Source organism: Diadema antillarum, unplaced genomic scaffold (assembly GCF_040938485.1).
Source record: "Diadema antillarum isolate AM-2024a unplaced genomic scaffold, OU_Dant_1.0 seq00000798_RagTag, whole genome shotgun sequence".
Lineage (NCBI taxonomy): Eukaryota > Metazoa > Echinodermata > Echinoidea > Diadematoida > Diadematidae > Diadema > Diadema antillarum.
In genome coordinates this window covers 1285001-1311280 of record NW_027271682.1, presented here as the reverse complement: position 1 = coordinate 1311280, position 26280 = coordinate 1285001, and the positions used below count along the sequence as shown (strand labels likewise).

The following is a 26280-nucleotide window of genomic DNA, read 5'->3' as shown; positions in this document are numbered from 1 at the left end:
GGTATGTTGAGCCAATTTTTGCTTTTAGCATGTTACTACAGAAATGACTGACTATCTTGCAGAAATTAGTGTCTTTCCATCTTATCTAATCCATTAGAAACATTTTGTTTTTATTTTTTATCCCCACTCAGAATTAGGCCAGTATGACCTTTAAAAAAAACAAAAACAAAAACAGAGGTCAAATGGCTCAACTTGCCCAGTACGGGGGGAAGTTGATCCAGCATCTGATAATGGGGTAAGTTGTGCTGCAGACAGGGGTAAGTTGAGCAAAGACCTAGATAAAGATAAGTCAAACATTTTCACTTGATTTTTTTTAATAATGTCGTAAAGTTCAACAACATCCAACGAAATTATCATCTTCTGTTCATGCTTCAACACTTGGAAACGAGCCCCTATTGGCTTTCACTGATGGATTAACAAAACGAAGATTGTCAACTTGATAAGAAAAGTCAGCTCCATCCATCTGTCATAGTTTCATGTCTGATTAAGCAAATCATGTCATAAATACGGTTGACCATTAGCTGAAGCAAACTTCAAATGTTGTTCATGTTGCCACCACAGCAGTGGCTTTTTCAAACACTTCCGGTATTCAGTGGTCCTATTTCGATAAAAAAAAAGTATTCCATGTAGTAAACCATTGTCCAAATAAACAAACGAAAAGTAGTAAAAAACATTGTTCTGTCAGAAGAAAAACAAAATCTTGTTAATACTAAATTGAGAAAATTATTACTTGTGTCCCTGTACAGAGTTACAAACATATCATGGGGAAAATCAAAATTGTCAAATTTATTGTAAGGAAAACTAGTTCAATCCATGCAGCAGCCAGTTTCAAGTTGCGTGTTTGTGTGTACATAATAGGCAATGATAGGCCCTATAGATATAGTTTGATGGTGGACTCTCATTATGACAAACTCCTCAGACCCAGTATACATACTTTTGTACACAAATGAAAAGACAGTGAAATAAGAGGATAGATCTAAATGTTGAGACCAAGAAGATTGTTTTATGTCATTGTTAATCAAAGGTACATATACATACAACAACTGAAATAAGAGTATTATCCACTTTAAACAGTAATCAGTTTAAACTAAAGAAAAGACATCTTCACGACTAATTGATTATTTTCTCATTTCTCGATTGTGTGCGTTGAAAGAGCGAAAAATGGATATAAAGTAAAATTACATGGTAATGATATTCTATCTAAGAAAAAAATTATACTGACATTATAAATAGTCTGTAAAGTACATTGAGATACTTAACAAGTGTGAAATGCGTTATATAAAAACTAGCTATAATGCAATGACTGAGTTTAGGCCAATGGCATTTAGCCTTGGCCCAAGTAAAACATGAAAGTTTCTCATCAAGATCAAAATGATAAGAAAAGGAAAGTTCATGATATTTGACTTTTAAAATTAACTTCCAGCCTTGTGTGCAAACACATGATACAGGTATTAGGATTAAGTTATTATATCAATCAGGACTGTCATTTTGTTTTCAACCAGGATGCAAAGATTCAAAAATTCTCAAGAAGAAAATACAATGTTTATTTATCTTTTCTTCCTACCTTTCAACATATCTTGAGATTTTGCTATTAGTTTCATATCTAAAAATATTATGCTATGTGAATTGCTTCGAAATGAATTTTGGCAAGATGGGACCCTTTTATGGGGCAAGCTGTACCATGGCTTAACTTGCCCCATATAATGGTCTTGCTCAACTTACCCCAGTTCTATAACATTATACGAGGTCTAGAGAAATACATAAATTTATGTTCATCGCACCCATCTCTGAACTTCACAATCATCATCTAATGTTCATGTTATATAGCTATAATATTAATTATGATGCACATGGAAAAATTCTGCACTCATGTGTTTTACACCTTTTCACTTTTATGGTCGAAAATGCATTTTTCGTTCTGCAACAAAAGGTTCTGTGTCAATATAGAAAAAAATGGTGGGGTTAGGGGGTATGCTATGGCTCATCAATAAATGGCACAATTGGAGTGTCTAACTCCTTTATATTTGGGCTATGGGTGGTGGATCAACTTACCCCCATGCTCAACTTTAGTTTAGTTTGTTTTCCTGCCTGTTCCGTCCCTGCTTTCGTTATTGTCCTAATTGTCATCATTGTGTCATAGTCCTTTCTTTCTGTTTGTTTCACCTGACGTCATGATATCAAATTTTCATACATCGAGTCTTTGACGGATCTTGAGATGCCCTCATCTCCTAGAGTAATTCACAATTTTTACAAGCTCTATGCTTTTCTTCGCGTTAAAGACTTAGAATTACGGTTGAGAAGAGCAAGCAGTGCTGAGGACACAACGATGATAAGCATACTAGTGCCTAATATTGTGTATATCACATACGTATATAGGCCTATACCATGAACCCAACGTATTATCATTCATACATACATGTTACATGTACTATTAAAGCTAATACAGTGGAAATATCTGAAAGGAGGTCTATGGCATGACAAATGGAAGTTTTGGTGGTTGTACATGTATTAGGTTCTTTGTAGAGTTAATGCCTATAGTAGAAAACAAAGAAATTTAGCTAAGCGATTATCTAATTTGGGACTGAAGAAGATGGTACAATAATAACATGCTGTGTCGGACCTCGTCATATTCGGCGATTTCCTACTCATATTCTCAGCATTGGCGATAGCGAGAAAAACAAACTTGAAATCACCCATTATTATAGCCCATGTGTTCATGAGTTCATATTTTAGTGCTCAAACAAAAAGCACGTGGTATGGCTTGTAAACTTCCTTATATGCTTGTATTTTCACCAAAGAGCTTGTAGTGAGAAGAGTCTCTTTGGTTTTTACCTAATAATGTAAGATAGAATGTTGATATGCGTATATACTGGTATAAGCATTACTATTACCAAAACTTGTAATTGTGAAAATTATCTTTGTTCGATCTTGTCAAGCTACTGATCTTGTCTCTGCCATTATTATGTGAACGTTGTTTTTATATTATTTTGTGTGTGTTTGTGTGTTGTCTTCATTTTGAAACTTGCGTATCCCAATGAGCTGATTGAGTTAATAACACGAAACTAAACTTCAAAAAAGAGGTTTTCGTGCATAAAACCTCTGATCCATACTTAGTAAGCGCATTACTTACTCAAACGTGAGCGGTGTTCATTAAACATAATATCTGAAAATCCCATATAAATTTATGTACAGAGAATAACTTCACTTATTGATAACATTTAGCCGACAGAAAACACTTCAATCAGTCTAGAGTATGCCGTATTTATATTTTGAAAACAAAAACAAAAACAAAAACAAAACCAGAGATGATGTGTGGGGGGAACCTATAAAAAAGGAGATGCCTGTGGGGTATAGGTCCCAGAAAAGAAGTCTACACACACACACACACACACACACACACACACACACACACGCACACACACACGCACACACACACACACACACATACACACATACAAACAGACAGACACACACATACTTCTCAAGCAACACGACTTAGTATATTGACGGCTCAGAGGGAAAACTGTAACTTATTTCGCGTTATACTTGCGTTTGACACGGCATTTGTTTCACAAAGTGAAAGGGTTTCAAAATACATGTGCACGCACAATAATATTTGAGACTAGATGCAGTCATTTTTTAATTCATTTTATACACAAAACTTCGTCAAATTTGTAATTTCTTTGGAATTCATCTTTCTTTCTTTCTTTTTTTAGCCTAATCTATGGTAATTTTATGGAACTGTGCTTCACAAAAACCTCGTCATACGGGCTAAGTTCCTCTGAGGTACGGAAATAGGGCCTACAAGATTTGGGTCAACAACGATGAGTTTCTAAAGGTTCAGTATATCCTTTTCTGAAGAAGTAATCATTCTCATATCCTAAAATGACGTTAAAAGGCATACAATAGACTATTGACTGAGAGCACTTTTAAACAGTCAGTGCGTGTTTTGATTTGTTTTGTTTTTATTTGGGTCCTTAACTTCGGAGCCGTATCTCAGCAACACTGTTTCAATCAGTTTGATTTCTACCCCTTATTATAGTCGGTAAAACAACATTTATTATTTAGATGATCTTTGTAACAGTACATACTCTTGACATAACAATATCCTCGAATTAATGTGACAAGAGTGAATGGTAAAAATGGAAATACAGTAATGATACAAAATTAAGATTCACATGTATGGGACTTACTGTTGGTTTTGTGACGAAATCGCACTCATTCGACGAGTTGTTTTCGGGTTCCAAACGAGGTCATGACAATTACATAAATGGGTAGAGGGTGAAAAATAAATCTCTGCACAAAACTTACAAGCCTGTAGCGAGATGTTCACAGCTTATCGTATTTTGACTAGATCTCTCCCTCCAGTGATCGCCTGAACGCTGGACATTCCCTTTCCGAGCTCGACTTTGATATGTCTTCACTAATGATTCATTAACAAGTCTTTCTTAAATTCAGGTATAAAATCATAAACGACATGAGCTTTGTTTCTGTCTTTATTTCTCTCTTTCTTTGACTGAACGCAAAATGATTTTACTCTAGCGACAATAACATTAGCTAGCGAGGTCAGAAATAAAACTTGTAACATGCTTCCTCCATTAAATCATTTTATACGCGAATAACTGACAAGAAAATGTGCAACACAGATGAATGTGACAGATAGACAAGACGTGAATTGCTTGTTCTGAAATATGTCTCATATATGGTTGAACATGAAATAAAAATGCTAACATTTTCAGCCGAATCACTTTACAGGTGCTATTCTAATACGTACATGAAACGCACATAATATCTTAATTTTACCTATATACGTCATACAGTTTGGTCAACCAGGAAACATATCTCAATCTCTACTACAAGGCCTTTGGAACACTGAACTCAGTTCAGTTTTGGAATTTTTTAGCACTACATCCTTGAGAACAACAAACAAACAAACAAACAAACATACAACATTTGGAATGATGAACCTTCCTAGTCATGATCCTACCGAATGCAAAACGTAAGGTGACACTTTGAAATCATCATCTTTTGGAATAGTGAATACAAAGAACTACGATGGTCACCTAATCTACTCTAAAGAGAAAATTTAGAAAAATCCTAAGATATCTATGATGCGTACTCTGAAGACGGTCAAAGATTTAGTTCCAATCAACACATTTTTATATTGATACCCTGAGCGTCAGAGTAGGCAAGGTAACGAATTATCCAGAAGAGTACGCGAGACACTACAGCACATAGTGTATTACAATGACACTATCGCTGATTTTAGCACATGATGGATAGCACACAATGTCAGTTGAGCAGCTAGATCTAAATATATCACATTTCTTCCAACTTCGACTATCTTAACATGTTATTTGATATCATCACGTAAATATACATCTCCTTCACATCGACCTTGAATTGAACATTCTTGAGAATGTAGGGCCCAAGTAATTTTCCCATTCAATGTAAGTATACACACTCACACAAAATATATAATTTTGTACTGTACGATGCTAAATGCTGATACCATTATAATGTTGTTGAATACTTAAGCAATATGCATATCATAAGCTATTGTTTCAATCTGAAACGCTTTTACATGTTTGAAAAGATAAGTAATATCGCCAACTTGTTCAAAATTATAGAGACATATATTTGTTTTAGCACCGAGTAATGAGAAAGTGAAACAACTATCATATGCAAGAAAATATATAAAAGCTGCTTCAATGATTGTACGACCACTATGAAAGTGCTACTCAATGCACCCATCAGTTAACCCTTTTCATATCAGTCTACACCTGACCAAACTTTATAATCACATATATAATTTCGTTAAGATGTGTTACCGATGATGGTGGAAATACTGCTGCAAATCGGCAAAGGGTATGAAGAAACCAATGCTTCCATGAAGGCTAAATAGCACACATCAGTTGCTGAATGAACAAAGTAAGATAGACGTAAATAAGTACACACGCTCTCTCAATGTAAGAATAAACTTTAAGAAACCAGAACAAATTTACAGGGAAATGTGAGGGATACGCAGATACATTATAATGAATTAAATCATGTCGATATATTGCATATACATTCATATGAATACTTGTACATTTATTTGAAACTTGTAGGTTTCCTTTCTGTTCAAGCTTAAAATATTTCGATTTTTGTCAAAATTAATATGTTAATAAGTTGCGCTCAAGGAGAAATCAAAGAGGAAACATCTCACGATATCTGAACCGTTTGAGTATCGTGATAAATTACAGAATTTAAGACGCCAATCGAGATCGAAGTTTTATTGCTTAGTCTTAATGGTGGGATACGCTCTGTCATAATTCAATCGACAATCTCAGAAACTCTTTATTAATAAGAGGTTAATCTCTTCCACAGACTTTCACAAATGTATACATCAGTTTACACAATAAAAATAGCTACAGCATTATCATTATCAGTTTGTGGTATTTACTCCATTCGCTGGTCCAATATCATTAATCTATTCACAAAATCCTGTCGGGATAAATTGTCATCTTGATTTCAAATTCAAATATTTTCGAGAACTAAGCACTTCTCCTCGAAGTCAGAGCTGGTAGGAAATTAGAATTGACTCGTGAGAGTAAAGTAAAATTCCAAGTGGACTTTATCGATGACGATGTCTTGCTACACCGCTAGGTGCTGGTATTTGAATTGATACAATTTTTTGCTGCTTTCCTTACCATCATTTCAAGGGAAGAAGTACATCGGGCGAAATTGCGAAAAATAAATTTCATCCACTAAATTGGAATGATGATCGGTGACATAAAAGAACCGCCGGAATGTTTCTGCTCATAACAGTCTTGTACAATTACACCTTGCGGAGAAGAGGAGTGGACCCGTACAATGACTGCTTTCATCTTTGTTTTCACCAAATTTCAATTCAATTCAATTCAATTCAATTCTTTTGTCCAGCACAAATAATAAGCTCGTGTAACTGCTATAAGAGGCACTGGGTTACTTTAAGGTTGTTTTGAGTAGAAGAAATGGTGGATTGATTAGGGAGGAGGTCGGGGAGAAGCAGGGAGGAGGGACGCCCCCCCCCCCCCCATCCTTCTCATAAACCCCTCCCCGATCCTATAATACCTCCAAAACCTTAAACAAATCTCGGAAAGCCTTTATGTTAAGTCGCTAAAAGTAACCAAAAGAACAGTATGGGAAATGTACATGTACATATTCACAAAATGAAATTCTGAGCAACACAAGAGTTGATAGAATTACGTAATAGTTACCACACGTAAACAAGGTTAATGGTATTCAGAGTGACGTTCAGCCTGGCTTGTAACAGAATAATATTTCGGCGGAAAGGTCTACTTTTCATGACGGAACTACGAAACAACTACCTACTACTAGTCTGCATGGTAAACTTTTAAAACGATTTCCTTGTGCTTCACTGTTTTTATTTGCTGCTGTGTTCCTCAGATATCATTTCTAGTGTATCATTTGTCATTCGGGCGGATTTCAACTTATTTTGCAATCTTTGAACCTTCACTGATTTTAAGAAAGAGTGACAGCTTTAATTTTACTCTAAAACCTGTTTGGTACATTTTAAGCTCAAGAGGTACAAAAACTGCCATCACTTGAGACATGGCAAGGGGAAAAAGCATTGACACCACAACGAACATTCGATCGACGCAAAGTCGTCATTAACACGAGAAGGGATATTCAGATAAATAAGAAAATCTGAAATTCGTCTTGGTCCTTCTCCCATTGCAAAGTCCATAACCTCTCCTGACATAGTGCAGTAAAGGTTACTCATATTTCAAATTATCAACTCTATGACTACACTTTTTTCGCGTCTGTAACAACTCTTCCCTTTCCATCATTATCAGGCGGATTTCTCGTAAACCGGGTTCGAAATACCCGCTTCGCCGGATAGCGTGACCGGATTCGCGTTGTCCTCCTTGTTCTTGTACTTGATGGCAAAAGGCGTATCGCCGAAACCACCCGAGCGACGAATGTAGAACCACGCGGCGATAAGCATGACGACTACGGCGACTAGGACGAGGCCAAGAATGGCCCCGAGAGCGGTACTCCCTCGACCACCACCACCACCACCACCACGTCCCCCTGAGCTTCGAGCATTGGCCTTAACTGAAAATAAAAGTCACAGGGACAGAAAACACAAAGGTCATTTATAATTTATATTACCAAATTAATGCTTAGTGCACAAGAAGTCAGGAACGTATAGGCGAAACGATCCCTACAAAGTAGATCCGGGGTCCGTTTCATAAAACTTGTCATCAGTGACAACTGCCACATTTCTATGACAAATTTGGTCTCAACCAATCAGATGCAATGATTTCTGTAGCTTGTCACATCTATGACAACTTGTCACTGATGACAAGTTTTATGAAACGGGCCCCGGTGATGACTATCATCGCCCATAAAGATCCACACCATTCTCTCTGCCAATAATGTTGCCTAATGATGTTATTACCTAGTGGTTTCACATAGATCAGAATCAAATCGTTGCCAACATGCTGATGTGAGGGATGCGTCTCTTCATTTCCTCTCTTTATGAACTTACTGTAGGAAATGAGATTTAGTGTAAAAATTTGGGTGCACTCTGGGGGTTCTTTTAACGCCCAGAGGCAGCAACACAAAGAGGCTGATTACAGCTCTCAAACCAAAGTAATTGCAGTAGTCACAACAAAAAACGATCAGGAGATTTATCTATCAAGATATCTGTTTATCTGTATACTTGGTACCCATCTACAATGTATCTACATGTATTTTTCTGTTCATAAGCTGAATAGAGATAATTACTCCTCTTGACTATAGCGCTTTCTGAAACTGCGCCAGTTAGCACCCTCTACGGCGATTATGAGCTGCACCATTGTCGAGAAGGGAATCATTCTCTACGACGCAATCCCTTCTGCCGTTATAGTTTATTTGGCCTTCACTTCAGTACACTTGCCTATCTGGTGTGGCAGCAAGTATGGTAACTCCGCCATTAGCCCAAGAATGTCAACCAACACGATTGCCCTGTTGCTATCGCAAGGAAAGCACATACACTGTATAGGAAAACATGACGTACGGTTAACCGGTTTGACTGTTCCCTGAATAACTCTACCTAAAATTACGCATATTGTGTTTATTTCTCGAGTGCGAGTTGGTAGACATACCTTGAGTATTCTGTCATTTCCGATTCATGATGATGTAATATACTCCTTTTCATAACCTAAGATATCGTAATATCGCGGAATTCCCCTCTTACCTACATCACACGACGCCTGTGAAAGAGTGACGTTGTCAATCGCAATGATGGCGTTTCCATTGCTATTGGTGATTGTTGCAGAGAGTCTTATCTGAAAATCAACACAGTCGCAGATCAAAAAAAACATAATGGAGAACAAGAACAATGTGTGTAAGATATACTGAATTAAAATCTCTATAGATAGAACGAGCAGAAGCACTTAAGAGTATGTGCAGTCGAATCATAACAGATATAGTTGCGTACATATTTTATAACAATTATGTTTTACATGAAAAAAAAAATAAATACAATCTCATTATCATACTCCTTCAAATCAAACTTGTTTTCTATCATTTAAGGTGGGGAGGTGTGTTTGAAAGAAGTTCGTATCGACAAACCTGAAAGGGATCTTCCTGTATCAGATCGAGGTCGATCGTTTGGTAAAAGGTTGTCCACTGCGACGCGTTCAGGGAGCAGAATTTCAAGAGCGGGCGCCATGTGTTATTGGTGTATTCTACAGCTACGGTCAGGGCCGCGTCCTTAGCGTCGCCCCGAACGATGGCATCAAGAGATAGGCAGTGGTCCATGTCTAGTCTCCTCAGTTTGGGGAGGCGGAGCACAGCTGAGTTCGCGGTGGCCATGGAGCTACTGGTGATGTATAGGAATGAACCAACCGGCGCTGTGAATTGATTGGAAAGAGAATGTGTGTGTGAGAAAGAAAACGTGACTTATACCAAAGTATTCCACTGGAAGAATTCAGCTCTGTGTCTGCAATTCACCTTACTACTACAATAAGGCTATTGTGACGAATAGATTTTGTAGGTCTGTAAAGCGAAGCGATTTATATTTCAAACATGTTCGGCGATGGCACCGACTCTCCCATAGGCCCTGCCATTCTTATTTTCCTGGCGTTGTCAAGTACTCATTCGTATAATTTGGCGATGAAGAAGACTGAAATCACCCTGTCCGACCCTGTAGTCTCCGGTAACACCTATCCACGGAAAGTATTTTCCATTCTACGAATATTGCTAGTTTTTAAATTAAAAATATCGTTCACGGATATGGCCACAGATAATTATGTAGAATATGAACATTCTTCCAAATCCGACGGAACCGTCCGCACCTGAGATATTTGCTAAAGGCGACGGGTCTATACCCACAGAGTCAAACCACAGCCACTCCAGGAGGTTGACGTCGTCTTGGCGGAAGAAGCAGTCTTCGTACCCCATGTCGAAGCCGCAGGAAACTTCTGCTTCGTACCCACTGCAGGGCATTGGTAAGAACCTGGGCAATATAAATTCAGGTTGGAACTATACAATGCTCGGAGTGGAATGTGTCAAAAATAAACCGACGAACAATGAAACAAGCGATAATATCTCATCGAGATCATGGTTATTGTAGTTCAAAACAATATACATAAACACTGGGGAAAAACAAGATCTTTAAAGGCTTCCGTGGTGGAAGAACGTTGGGTGGTAGAACAAAAATAATAATTTGTTTTTACACAAAAGAAGCCTTCTACCACCCAAAAACAATAGAACTTTCATGCTCTCCGTATAATCCGATATGAGTTAACTGGTCAACCTGACAAGATCATCATTATCACAGTCCATTATGATCATTATTTTTTTAACAAAAGAAGCTGAAGCCCCCTCCAATCGTTAACAGCCCATTAATGATCGCCCCGTCACTGTACGCAGGCATGCTAACCTGGAAACATTAAACTGCACATTTCTAGAATATGAGACCATTCTGAAGCAAATCATTTTCACACAACAATAGATTAATAATGTACTCTTAGATGAATCCACAAGGATTGGAACAATTACCCCTCAGCATTCCCACTGATTCCCACTGATCAGGTACTAGCCATCCCCTTTAATGTCCTCGATACTAAGGGCCTTCTTAACTGCATCGAGAGGAAATTAGCTTTTCCATTGGAAAAACTCACCTGATATCATCGATGGCAATATCTCCTCGATAACCATCCCCGACTACTCCTTCAAAGATCACCTGCCAAGACATCAAACAGATTTGACATTATCTTTTCTCCATCAGTGTTAGGCAATCTCAGTCTATTCTACCAAATTCAATTCGAATCAATCAGGTGTAAATACATGTACAAACAATCGCCGAACGAAAGTTTGGTCGAATGACCAAAATGTTATCTCCAAAAAAATTATCGAGAAAACAAAATATTGTATATCTTAAATGAATTTTCACTTAAGTTTGTTATAAGAAAGTACGAAATCTTGTGTGTTGCATTTCTTTTCAAGTTGTTTGGCTTTATTTCGTGTGTAAATTCATTTGAATGGTTAAAGAAGTAAGGGATGTTTATTTTGAGCTTAGGTCGATTATGACCAAAGCAGTTGACAGGAGGGGAAAACATACTTATTCCCTGTATATCTGACTGCAATTTACCAGTCGATACAACGGAATACAATGATGCCTATGACTAATAAATAAACATGTTTACTACAGACATTAATGCAGCTGTCATCTCCAATCTCAGTCGACAAACAATGAATGTCCTTTCGTTATGCCGTAGAGGTTCCCACATGCGATTTTATACCGTCACTTCTACCCACATCACACCCACCCACAAATTACACACACACACAGTCACACACACACACACACACACACATATATATATATATATATATGCTGCCTTGAAATAAGCTCGTATTTTTCGTCCGCGATTCTATTTACAGCAAAGCATGAGAGAGGCTAAAAGTGGGACTACATCAAGTGAGGCATACAGACCTGGTAATTGTCGGATACGAATGAGATATCAACGTAGGCCGACTGCCAGCGATCCGCAAGTTTAGTCTTCGCCCTGTAAATCTCCTTTTCCGGAGCGGTAGGGGTAAGCCACTTGACACTCAACGCCCCCATGTCGCGCCCTTTCATGTAGAAATAAAAATGCAGACAGATTCGCTGGCCATTGCTGCTAAGGGGCGGAGAAATGAGACGCGCTCGGTCACCGGGGCGTTGTGGCTGCGATGCTTCCATATACATGTAGTGACCTGTAAGTAGGGGTCGATGCAAGAGGTTCATTTCATTTCGCAGTCAGGTTGATGAAAACATCACTTCTGAATATTTAGTTTAAGATAATGAGAAAGCCTACCACAAAGAAACAACCAACATTATGTGAAAGAACGAAGAAAATAAACACACTCATCAAAAGGAAACTTTATTTCCTTCACTCTTTTCAGAATCTCTTGTCCATCGAGTATTCCATGTGTTATCAAAGGGATGTACACAGAGAGTCATTACCATTATTAAGAATATTTTCCTGGTCCTAAATTCCGAAATACACAGTGCTCCTATACTCGCTGCGTAGTCATCCAGAGAAGACCAAGTACACCATCCTCTCTAGCTCATACTATGAATCCTTTACTAAACTTGATGACATGCTGAGTGGGTATAATTGTTGCTGCATGATGTAGATTAATTCGCGAGATGTTCTACCGCCTATCTCATAACTCGTAATCAAGAAACACATTAGCATAACGATTATAAAAGGAAGAACGTCAGAGGGAAAACCACGGTTAGAATTCCCAAGCAGTGGACTCAATAACAACAACTGCTCATTCAGAGGGGAGAAATACACATTGCATGGGAGATAGAATATCACGTGAACGGTCTAAGTAACTCTTGCACATAAATATGTCGCAAGAGACACAATTTGTTGGTAATGGTTGAAGTGAAATCCCCTTAAATTATCTAGTTTGGTATTATCACACAAGCACTTCTAACATTCTAAACTTATGTCAGTTCATTCAACTTCTATTGCACTTTGTGTACTCTGTTTTTAAGTCATCTTGACGGTTATAACGTTTGCTAAATATCTCTTTAATGAGGTCAACCCTACCGGGTGCACGTCACGAGACCGACACCCACGAGTCATACAGCCCACGAATCATAGAACTCACGAGTCATACAGCACAGCCCATGAGTTATACAGCTCACAAGTCATATAGCCCATGAGTTTGACACTACGAGACCGACACATAAGTAACGTGTTGTATCTGTCCAACTCGTGGGCTGTTTTTACCTATTGTCGAACTCATGGGCTTTATTTGCCTAGCGTCGAACTCATAGGCTGTATGATTCGTGAGCTGTATGACTCATGGACCTCTTTTCGATGTCGAACTCGTGGGCTGTATGACTCGTGGGTGTCGGTCTTGTGGGATGACCCCACCCTACCTGTTGCATTTCTAAACGTGTGGTCTGACGGGGGGCCCGTCTCCAGTGTGCTCGTGTTTCCCGAATTCATCATCCAGTTGAATTCCTGGTCTCGGTACCACCAATATTCTATGTATTTTCTCTTATTAGTAAAGCCACATAGGGCCGCTTCGCCTTTTCCTTCGAAGTCACAATCCGCTTGCATGGGAAGTGGGGCTGTTGTACCTGATGGACATGGAGAAAAACCAGGAAGATTCTGACGATAATTACGCCGTATTTTCTATACTCTCACACACACAAACACACACACACACACACACACACACACACACACACACACACACACATACACACACACTTTTTTTTTTATTTTATGATAACACTCACACACACGCTATTTTTCAAGCAACACTTCGATTCGTCCTGGCAAATAATCTTTCCACCGCTCATTCAGTATTTTGACGGGTCAAACAGGGAAACCTGATATATTTCACGCTATACCTGCAGCGTTTCACAGTATTTGTCTCTCAACTTGAAAGGTTTCAAAATACACTTGCACGTTCTATATACAATGCAGGTAAGGAGATGATGGGATATATGATGGGATGATAGGATACTAAGTATAATATGAAATTGTTTGCCTTACTTCTTTGACATTTTCCTTCCAACAGAGTGATGTCATCCAAACCAGTTTCTGGGTGCCACCAAAGCCGGCCCAGCACCCCTTCAAAGACAATCTGTGAAAGGAAGACGACAAAAAAAAAATGATAGTTTTCAATGATTCTCCTTTTGAATTCCATCAACTTGTATCAACACTCATGGAAATTCTAAGCTTTAGTGAATTCACGACCTGAAATGAACCACTTTACTTTGACCTTTGAACTTACACCACTTTCAATTCATGGGAATAGGTGCTGAAATAAACATACAATGTACCAAATTCATACAATAATAGTATGATCAAAATCAAAGTAAGTCAGAAAATAGGACATACGTCCCTGAATATAGATAAGGGGATCCCACAGTAAGAGGACCAATTTGTGGAGTTTGGGCCAAGGCCAAACTACACAAGGGCTGCAGAACATTTCTTTTTTTTTTGGGGGGGGGGGGGGGGTGGGGGGGGGGGGTCACAGTCAATTCCCCCTCCTTCACCCTGGTTAGCCGGGAAAATGTAGAATGGAACATTTGGAAATTCATAGGTGTTGTGGGCCCCGCCCCTCCCGATTATTTTTTTTTTAAATTCATGATGATGATGATTATCATTATGAGACAAAAAAGTGGAGGTGGGGCTACAGCCCCCCCCCCCCCTCCCCGTTCCAAGGGGTCCCTGCGACGTACATGACGTTCTTTGTTGGGAGCTATGGGAGTGTCTTTTCCAAAGAGATTTTACAGGTGTAAATCTCTTTGGTTTTTTGTTTTTTCCTTGGCTGCTAGCAAAGTGACCCACCACACGCACCAGGCGCCTTACTTACATAGACTGGATAATCTGAGGGTGGTATGTCGAGCAAAGCCTCTTGCCAATCAACGCCCTTGTGTCCAACGTAAGATAAGTCTGGATCAAAGGCTAGTGTGTCACCGTAGCGCAAAACGTAGACGTTCAGGAAGACTTCCGGGAGCCAGCCATTAAGAAGATAGAAGAACTGGAGACAGCGAGGTGTGGACGACTCCTGTAGGAGTGGTGAGTACATCCGGGCCATGTCGTTGGGGCGGTGGAAGAACCACCACATATTGTTCATAATCATGAAATATCCTATGGAGATTGATACAAGACACATAGTGTTGATTGCCACACTGCAGTGAAATCATGGCAGGCCAGTGCACGTCATAATACCGAAAGTTTATGCGGATTAAGTAAAGTGTACTTTTATCTCTGCAGAAATTACTTCACACAATAATGTGTAGCCCGTACTCTTTCGTTGACACAATATTAATAGTCGGTGTTACAAGGTACCTGCGGATTCAGATCTTTTTCCCTTTGTCATATGCATTTCACGTCAACCTATATATCCATAATTAACAGTTTCGAAAATCAGTGAGTGCTCAACACTAAACGCTAACCATATAAAGTGACTTTCATCGCGTAATTCTTCCTTGCTCATGTCTGAGAAAATTCAGTTCACCAAAACTATGCATCGCTCGTTTCTTTAAAGTATTGCATAATTAATTTGACCATAACAATTTACAACAGACTTTAAATTATGGGGAAGCAAAGATATGATTCAAAATAAAGTATTTTTCAAGTACATGAAGGCCTAGTTTTTAGACAAATATGACTTCTTCTTCACGACTCACAAACATCTCATCATCTTAAGCTCACATTAGAGTCAGCAAAATCTTGCTTTTATTGTTATTCTTTTCCTAGACCTTTCATCTACCTGTTCAGCGAGGACGATGAGTGTAAACGTTCATGAACCTTTCTTGTAGAGGATGACATACATCAACAGTTTGATTCCCTTCCCCCTCCCCATTGAAGCGATAATTCATAATATTTGGGACAAAGACTATCCATCAGTAGCAATCTTGTCATTAGGCAGATAAAGAGCTAATGTCTTATTCAGCAGAGAATAAAAGGAAGGAGGAGGAGGAGGAGGAGGAGGAGGAAGAAGAAGAAGAGAAATAGAACTTAAAAGAAAAAGAAGAAGAGGAGGAGGAGGAGGAAGAGGAGGAGAAGAAGAAAATAACTTGCCTTGCGAATTTCCTAGGGTGTGATCTTTGGCGAGCTTAGGATCCCAGAAGCTCCAGGTGTTTTTGCCTTGGTGTCTCACCCAGTCGAAGATATCGTCCCATGCCTGAGTGTAGTTGCAGTAGCCTTCTTCGAATGTGCAACTGATGTCTCTCCATATCGGCGGGAGGGTGGTAGGAGCAGGCGGGGTGGTGTAAACTGTGACCGGCATCGATGAATGAACAAAAGTGAACAGAAACGAACTGATGAATGATCTTATGGCCAGATAGACAGAGGGATAAAAGGAGGGAGAGTAGAGGATAACAAGAACACTCTCAAACGAGTCAATGTCACCCTACTCGGCATGGCATCGATACTTTCATGGAGCACACAGGTCTGGCGAAAAAAAGATTTGCTTATAGATTAGTCTTTACATGATGCTACGAACAAATAATGATGAATGGGAAAGATTCTGTGTGGAGAAAAGTTTCAATTCAACTTTCTTTCTTTCCTTCCAGAGCAAACAACGAGGGATAGGAGTGATGGTGACTGGTCACGTAAAAATGGCTTCGGCGGCGTTAACTCTTGTAGGACCTAGGACCACAGTGCTAAAGATCTACTGACATCGCGTACAAAGCATAATACACCGTGGAACTGAAAAGTTGACAGACGGCTGACTAACAGCCACAAGCACATACACACGCAGAACACACACTTGTCACAAGATCTATACACGAAAAACATGAGTACAAAAAGCACACACACAGCACGCAATGCAAACAAACGGAACGTAAAGCGTGTATAGTTCATACATACAATCTGGGCAGGGTGAATTCTGAAAGAGTTCCACATCATCGAGAGCAATATCGTCACGGATGTGTGCTCCGCGTTTGCCCTCAAAGACAATCTGAGAGGAGTATGTGAAGTAAAAATAAACATGTATTAGCTTAAAAGATAGAATCCATAGGACCAAAGAAGTTATATATATATATATGACAAAGTATTGCTATATTTAAGATAAGTGAATACTGCTTCAAGATAAACAAAGACTATTCATCGAATGCAGAATTCAGAATGCAGTCTCAGCTCGGTAAATTTCACGCATGTTAAACCAGAGTCGAAAAACAGAAGTTAAACAGAAATTCATCTCGAAAATGAACGCAGCGGCAGGTTCTTTTTTTTTATAATAATAATGATAATAGTTGTAATGCACTTGATACAATGTTTCCAAGCGCTTGTTGTTTGTTTGTATTTTTGTTCCTGCTACTTGCGCTTAGGCAAATGTTGCTCAATATCCTACCAGTAGGGTTTGACATTTTGGAAGCGGCAGACCCCTACCATAATCACCAACGTCTTTGAAATTAAGCCATCTCTAATGTGTCCTACAACTCTATAAAGCGTAAATATGATATGAACGCACTGTCTTTGAGGAGGATATCAGCGTTTATAGACCTCATAAGTAACTATGTTTGACCATTGGGATTGCTTAACAATTTCCCCCAGCATCCATGCTATCACATATCATGTGATAGTCTTTTTCGTTAGCACTTTTTACATATCCCCGATTGGAATCGATGAAGATATCGCTCTTGTAGTCATCTCCCTCCCAGTCGATGATTATTTGATTAACATCGCCTCGGGAGGTGGATCTTGGTTAACGTCCGAGTTGAAGATTATTATGATAGCACTGAAGTACTGAACAGAAGCAAAATCATTTGACTAACGTACATCTTGCAATAACGGATACAAGAAGGTGAGCAAAGCACTAAGGTGGTCTTAAAGAGATGATAAGTAAATGTCAACATCCTGCACCACCTCACGTGGTGAAGCTCACATTTTAATTGGTTTATTGCCCTTGATTTTTCTTTTTATTTTAAGAAACAGAGGTCAATGTCTCCCCTTATTTTATAACCCTTCAGTGTCTTGATGACCTACCTTGAAGGCTATGTTACGTAAGCTGATGTCAATGGCTGCCCTGTGCCACACGTCGCCATGGTCACCGCTTTCTCTCCACGCCGGCGTGCTGGGCAGGCTTTCGCCTCTCGGCTGTATATAAACCTTGAGCTCTTCCACGTCTCTACCGTACATGTGATACCAAAACACCACGCAGGACTTGCGCCGCTGGGGAGGAACTTCAGGCGATATCAATCTGGCCACAGCGTCTCGTGGCCCTGAAAATGTAGCATCTATGTAGACGAAAAACCCTGCGTACCAGAACAAATAACAATTTATAGATCTTAAAACTTCACGCTCTCACGATCATGTTTATCAAAATACTTCCGATTGTATCCAAAGACAATAATGTAATGTAATGTAATGTAATGTAATGTAATGTAATGTAATGTAATACATGTATAATGTAATGTAATGTAATGTAATGTAATGTGATGTAATGTAATGTAATGTAATGTAATGTAATGTAATGTAATGTAATGTAATGTAATGTAATGTAATGTAATGTAATGATAATGATAATGATACAGTTCATCGAGAACAGATGAACATGGACAGGATAGATGGGGCAGCTACCATCAATATAAATCATCATCAAACTTTATACATTGTTTCTGAATATGAAGCTACGATTCGACAAGTGTGCATTGCTGGCGAAACAAAATCAATCTCACACTAAAACAAACTGAGGTACAAGCGAAGTGTTGAACTGCAAAAGAAAGTAAAATTCTAGGATCTTTTGTATTTGTTTCGTGCTCCTGCACAATTTCGTCTTTTGGTTTTTTTTAAGGGGGAGGCTAGAGGATATATTATATATACGTTGTATTATTACATATTATGATCTCAAGTTGCAATAATTAGCTTATCGCAAAGAAATTTCAATGAAAGACATGATAAAGATACCAAGCATTTTATAACGTAAATTGGCTTCTTTTTTATTTCTTTGAAATAAGGTTGGCTAGGACTCCCCCCCCCCCCCCCGGCTTCACGGTCATCTGTGTCATCATTGCGAAGTGTGACTTTTGTGTGACGAACGGTGATGTCGATCATCCATCGGCAATTATTCTTCTGATCATAAACACTTGTAATAGAGCAAAGGGAAAAGCTATAACAGAAGTATTTGAAAACATAATGAGAAATGTTAGTATGCCTTACCTAGTTCATCCTTCCTCGTGTGGTCAATTGAAGGTCCAGTGAAACGCCAATATGTGCCGCGGTTTGTCCATCTCCAGTCGAAATCATCGGTCTTGTCCTGTTTGTAATGGCACAACTCCGCTTCTTCAAACTGACACGTCACGCTGCTTTCATTTCTATACACGTCTATGGGGCAAAAGTAGCGAAGTGCAAATTATAAGCACTATCAGTCTATTTTCTGGCCTGTTGGTCTTTTTTTTTCCCGCCGTCATAACGATACATGGATGCATAATGCACAACGTTCGTCAAGATGTGAAATGGCACGAGCCCTATAGAATCTGCCCGATGTAGAGTTATGCAGTGATTAATTTAAAGGCAGATCCATCTTATTCAGTTTAACTTCGTTTCAAGAAGAGAAATGTGAGTTGAATCCCCTCTTCATTTTACAACAAGTCACCCTCCTGTAAATCTTAAACACCTGTTAAAAGTTTACTCTGACAGAACGAAGAGGCTTTCATTCTCACTGTTCTACCAGTCACTCAATCATTGATCCTTCCCTTGGTAAAGGTCAACGCTACTCTCCCATTTCACTCACCAAAATTAAACAACTACTGAGAAGGTGAAAGCCACTTCCTCCCTCATCTATTTCCGAGAAACCCTGCACAGAAAGATCGGTCCGATCGCCTCTCCTCTTAAGGTCATGAGGAGAGATCTGATTCAACATCCACCATGGGAGCATGCCACTTTCAGATTTCTCTCTGATATTATTGTGAAGGCGACTTGTACTTATTAACTTTTGGAGTTTTGAGTTAAAACTTTTAAACTCCAGAAATAAACTAAGTTGAAAAATGTAACAAATCCAGTCTCCAGAGCTTATGTTTCTCTCGCTTCTACTTACACACATCTGGGTCCTGTTTTGTGAATAGTTATAAAATTGATTATATAGTTGATTTCTATTGTAAGTCTATGGCAGCCTGTGTGGTAAGGACATTTATAATCGATTATCTTTTGATAAATACAAAAGTGTGAAAATCATGCTATAGCAACACCGTCAAAAGTTGAACAAACTATCTTTTCTTTTTTGTTTAAATCGAGAGCTTTTTGCGCGTAATGTCCTTTTACGATTTTTATCACGATGCGATGCAATACTCAAGAGAATGGAAAAAAATATGTAAAGTGTTTGTTCGCAAAAACCGATAAGTCCATATTTGCCAAATGGAGATATTTGCGATTAAAGGTCAAGAAAAATAAAGAGAATAATAAGAAAATTTTTGCTTCTTTTGACCATAACTTCAAAAATGTACCTTTACATGTAGTGACCAATATATCATTTAAAAGGTATTATTTTGTACTTTATGACAGAGACCGTACTTCAAAATCTTCAAAAATTGGACTTCTCGGTTTTTGCAAACAAACTCTTCATGTATATACTAGGCTGAAAACAACACTACCATCATAACCGCCAACAGCAACCATAGTTGGCTAGAGCTTGAGGTCGCATTTCAAATAATGAAGGGGTCGGTGCAATATAGTGCTAACCCACACAATAGTCATTTTGAGATAATCGCTGTTGAATCTTTGGAAAGCCCATACATTGTACATTAATAAAACATGAATGCATGCATTTTTTACCATCTTATTGGTTGAATTCAAATATGATATTTTCACGGAGGTTAGAGTGAAGGATAAGGATTATGAAAATACATGTAACTCAATTTTGACAAAGGTGTGGGTTAGCACTATATTGCACCGACCCCTAAAAAAAGGAAATAAATAAAAGCAAACTGACAGGAATAAAAACAAAACACTCACGGTGTCCGGGACATTCAGCAAAAGTTATGTTGACGTCATCAATAGCAATATCTCCGCTACTACTTTCTCCCCTCACCGCCTCGAATACAACCTGAAGGAGGAGATGCCAACACATCGTAAGTAAAATAGTACATACAATAACCTTCCGCTAAAAGCAAACAAATAATCAACAAAAGAAACTTCTTCAGTTCTAGAAGCAGAATAAATTTGATGGTGAAGATGGCATTTAAAATACCTGCTGTCATGGTTTACTTGCGTTTACATCAACATGTTCTTTTTTAATGTAACGTCGGCCTTTTCCAACATGTCAACACACGTAGGCCTATCTCAAGATCAAAAGAGAACATCCGATACCGTCCTATCAATAGTGACATACAATTTAATCAAGCTTTACTTGTCCCCCCCCCCCCCCAACTTTATTCGAATATACGAATGTATCTATAGCGGAGAGGGATAAGATGCAATGTATGTAACACAAAATAAAACATCCGTCATTACTGTACGATATATTTATCCCACACACCTGATGAGTAAGAGGGGTTGTTATTTGGACCTCTGCTGCCCTCCATCGGTCGCCACGGTTACCGGCCAAGCTCCAGACCGGATTTCCCAGGGCATCAGACGTCTCGTTCTTGATGTAGACATTCAGCTCGCCGACTTCGTAGCCGTACATGTGGTAGAAGAAGATCATGCAAGACGGCTTCGAGGAGTACCCCATTAGCGGCGGGCTTATCAGCCGGGCAGTGTGACCATCTTGCATGTATGAAGCTTCCATGAACATGTAGTGACCTGTTTTCAGAACAGACGAATAGTTTCCAGAGGTCAGCATGCCTTGGTTAATTCAGGATGGATGCCATGTTCAATCGAGTCATGTTAGTGACTTCGGTCAAAAGTCTTCGATGCTGATGGTATTATTTTATCTCTCTTCACACCAGCCCATGTTTCCATACTCAGTGTACATGAAACAACGGACATTATCACGCATTCAGAATGATACATAAAGAAAAGTCACACAAAGACACCATGGAAGCTTCACTTAAAAAAGAAAATAATGATAGTAAAAAATAAGATACGGAAGTTATCAGGAAGGAATCTCCATCATAGGTTCGTCAGCCAACAGGGGAGCTGTAAGGCAATGACGTCATCATTTCAATTGCGAGAAGAGACGTGAAGCGATCATATACCAAAACAAAACTTCTTTTGAATATGAACTATGCAATAGAATGCGCTTCTCAACTTTGTCCTGCCCGAGGCCCAGTTTGCCTCATATAATATATTTCGAGGCCCATAGTTAGATCAAGTACGGATCTGTTTTATATCATTTTGATCGACATCGCGGAACACGTACGAAAGCTTTGCGGCCCACCGATTGAAAGGCAGAGCACTAGAACAATGAAGCACTCAATAATACATGATTTTGTCTCCATGACGTTGCTCAATTTGCGACATTTATCTGGAACAGAAGTGGAATAACCCCACAAACAAGAACACCGCTCACCGCTCGAGTTCTTGAATGTGTGGTCATATCGCGGCCCAGTTCCCCAAGACCATGTCCGTCCTTTCCACCAGTAGAAGTTAAAGTCATCCGTCCTGTCCTGGGTAAACCCACAGATCCTCTGGTCTTCGAACGTGCACATCAGCGTCTCTACATTTGGTGGAGGTTAAGTGAAAAAGCAAACAAACATTTTTTCCCTAAACAGAGGGTTACATCTCAAAATGTGCCCTCTCGCATGTCTTACGATTATAACTGATATATATATATATATATATACATGTACATTTTATTCCATTAACATGGAATTCCAGGCAAATTCGTTTAAATTTTCACTTGCAACATGACACAGTCTGCAGAATACAACCAAGTTTTGGTGATAGGTAATACTGAATACTGAATGACATAGTATTGTACATGGCAAATAAAGAAGACATTTCACCATGTAAACAGAACCAGTTTGATATAGCCAATTTGGGGCTCTCTCCTATGATTATCGTTACTAATCTCATCTGTTTTCGCAATGTTTAACATCTCTCTGAATGAGGATTGTCCTAAATCAAACCGAAGACATATGAGACCTATGACAGAAACTTATTTTAATAATATCGATAATAATAATAATAATAATAATAATAATAATAATAATAACAATAACAATAATAATAATAATAACAATAATGATAATAATGATAATCATCATCATCATAATCATCATCATGAAAACAAATACTATTGTGATCAATTTGTTTGACGCAGAAAGTTTCCGCTGCTCCATGAATACATTGTTTACCCAATGGGAGCAGTGACTTAGTGTTCGAGTTATCACATTAGATGCATATAAGGTCAATTTTTTCACAAAACATCCTACCATATCAGATTTTGCAAAAATAAAAAGTCTAAATTATAAGAAAATATCACTATTTTTCTTAATAAACCATAACTGCAGACGGTTTGTTGTAGAAATAAGGATACTTTTATCAAAACTATTGTTCAAATTGTGTATATTTAACAATACTAAAACATTGCTCATACTGATTCACATTTTTGCATTGGTCGCTTCTATCCCTTAATCACATTTTAGATCTATGTAACAACAAAGATGGTTTTTTGTTTCATCTGCAAATGGTAGATTATGCCTTTAACCTTAATCCCACCGGATTTTTTTTTGAGGGAGTTTCATTGAAACCAAAGGGGGGGGGGGTTTTCGCCCCCTCCCCCTCCCCCCCTTTCAGATCTCGGTCGTGAATCGCGCGACACTTGAAAGAAAAAAGTAATAAAATGTCGCGGCGAGAGCATCACGCACTGCGGAATAATCACGCGAAAGGTCGGGGGGGGGCCAAAATGCCCCCCCCCCCTCCTCCGTGGGAATAGCGTTAAAGCGCCTTGACAGGGACAGTAAACTACGATTGCACTGCAGCAAGAACCCACCTAGAGGACAGGGTGAATCTTCAAAAGTCACGTCATCTATTGCCACGTCACCGCGGTAGCTTTCTCCTACAACACTCTCGAAGATGATCTGTGGTAAAGTCATTCAAGATAAATAATTAATTTCTTCTGGGTCATGATAACTCTGTGTTTGTAACATTTTAATTCTACTTGAAGTACTCTCATTATAATGATTACAGCTAGAAAAGTCAATCACATTGTCGATGACATAAGTAAGTATATGTCTCACAGATGCGGGTAAATTTTTAAATTCTCCTTTGAATCATGTCAAATTATTTAGATGATACGATTCGGAAATGTGGGATTGTTGGTATGATTTTAGCATGATGGAGGTGCGTGTATTGGACATTCGAAAAGAGTGTTTGTAAGACAGTGTCATGTAAATGAGTGCTCTTGATATCCCCTCCATCTTGCATATGCATTTGGAGGATAAAATAAGGTGGTCTATCACTTGTTCTACTCCCATTTCGTCTAATACTATAGCATAGTCACAACCCACATGGTCTAATCCCGTTTCGTCTACAACCAGTTCGTCTGATGAACATCTAGTCCAAGTGCCACTTAGCCTCATTACCATGTTGGTCTACTTACAGGTGGAAAAACAAATCCAAGGAGACAAAATTGCAATTAGACCATCTGGACATTAGACGAAACAATGATTAGCCAAACTTGGCATAACACCAACTAAAGATTAGATAAAATAGCATTAGACAAAATTGATAGTACATTAAATGCGTTCAGCCGTAGTGGTGTTAGACGAACAGGAAAGTATACTGGACCAAGTAATAAATGTAAAATGAAGGGATCTGCCCCGTTCAACTGGTGACCGTTGGGGACCGGGGCCCCATTTTATCAAAGGATTGATTATAAAGACTTATGATAGAAATCAACTAATCAATTACTTACTCTTCATAAAACAAGGCCCAGAAGGGATATTGGCGGCCAGTCCATCTTCGTCAAATAGTCTTCAGGACCACACTCTCATCCAAAAAAGAACTTGGTGTGCCATGAAACCATCCATCACTAAATTATTTACCACCATGGAAACCTTCAAAACGTTTGTCTTCTCTCTTCCACACTTTAAATAAGGAACATATTGAGAAGACGCTGGATACCAATACCGACAACATTTGCTGCCCTCGTCGTTCGTTTCAACACTCTTTTCTGACATCTCTAGCATTGTCTCATATGATATTATCTATTTACTTTTGGTGCTGCTTTTTAATACGTCAGTTGTATGACAGAAGCACAGGTAAGCCTTAACTTTCATGCCTGGTTTACCCTTACAGCTTCTCTTGTTACTCCATTGAATACATTGGTATGTTATATTAGAAATCATTCACTACCACCTCTTCAGGTTGAAGCGAGAGATTAAAAATTGCAGACTGCACCACTAAGGGCCCTGTTCTCACAAATGCACACGCGACTAATTTCCGTTTTCAAAAAGTGTGGATGGTATTCATATGGTGTGCAAAGATACGGTGATCACTATATCATTTGTTAAAGTATCATGATTATCTTCTTGTGATATGTTGACGAAGGGAAAATAATACTGCGACCTAGCGGTACCAAAAAGACATAAAAACATGTCCAGACAATTTCATATCAATCGGAAGGGTAATGAAAATCGTATCAATCCTACCTGAAAGGCGTAGTTTCGCTGAGAAATGGTTATGCTGGCTTTCTGCCAGACGGTGCCTTGGTCCCCGCTCCACTCTCGCAGCGTATCCCGATCAGTGCTGTTCTCCCGCTGGAAGAGTATGCGTAGACTCCCCACATCCTCCCCGTTGAGCTGGTAGTAGAAACTGAAACACTTGTCGCCACCGTTTGCGACCAGGGGAGGGGTGAGCAAATTCGCGATGTCGCCTGGCCGACGCGGGTTCGATGCCTCCGTGTAAATATAGTAACCTGGAAGGAGGACGAGAGGGTTGCAAAATCTCAAAGAACATCTAATTTCAATTTCATGTATAATAAAACAAACTGAAACTGAAATGTTGATTTTGTTATAATACAAAGTCAAGAATCACGTGAAAAACGTGCAACAGAGAATATGTCATTCAATAATGTCAGATAAATTGAAAAATTGGTTTAACGAAATCATGACCCTTCATATTACATTACATTAAAAAATGCTAAACTCATCATTATTTTGTAAATTACGAGATGACCCCTCCCCCACAGATTATGACCGTTGATGTGTTATCAAACCATCACACATCATCATCTGATGCAGAGCATCATTTTCATTCTACCGGCTGGCTCCTGGTAGATATCACTGAAGTTTTTCCTGAAAACTTGATTGTGACGCTAAAATTACGTGTCTTGGGGGAGGGGGGCGTTGGTCCTGATTTTACTGTCTTTCCACACTTCTATATCTTT

The 26280-nt window shown here is 38.9% G+C and overlaps 1 protein-coding gene across 1 annotated transcript in view; it reads right to left on the bottom strand.

The window, feature by feature from the left end:
• Positions 1–7814: 7814 nt before the first annotated feature.
• The window catches only part of LOC139739377 (MAM and LDL-receptor class A domain-containing protein 1-like), a 19480-nt gene continuing 1014 nt past the window's right edge, over positions 7815–26280 (bottom strand). The window contains exons 2-19 of the mRNA XM_071649997.1: positions 25544–25809; positions 23884–23971; positions 22459–22605; positions 21484–21749; positions 20961–21051; positions 19170–19334; positions 17997–18265; positions 16878–16968; positions 16086–16280; positions 14872–15149; positions 14046–14136; positions 13421–13624; positions 11975–12237; positions 11160–11221; positions 10332–10492; positions 9607–9887; positions 9230–9320; positions 7815–8103 (exon numbers count right to left, since the gene is read on the bottom strand). Coding sequence (XP_071506098.1) covers positions 7838–8103; positions 9230–9320; positions 9607–9887; positions 10332–10492; positions 11160–11221; positions 11975–12237; positions 13421–13624; positions 14046–14136; positions 14872–15149; positions 16086–16280; positions 16878–16968; positions 17997–18265; positions 19170–19334; positions 20961–21051; positions 21484–21749; positions 22459–22605; positions 23884–23971; positions 25544–25809 — 3275 coding nt within the window. The 3' untranslated portion in view covers positions 7815–7837. The remainder of the gene's footprint in view (positions 8104–9229; positions 9321–9606; positions 9888–10331; positions 10493–11159; positions 11222–11974; positions 12238–13420; positions 13625–14045; positions 14137–14871; positions 15150–16085; positions 16281–16877; positions 16969–17996; positions 18266–19169; positions 19335–20960; positions 21052–21483; positions 21750–22458; positions 22606–23883; positions 23972–25543; positions 25810–26280) is intronic.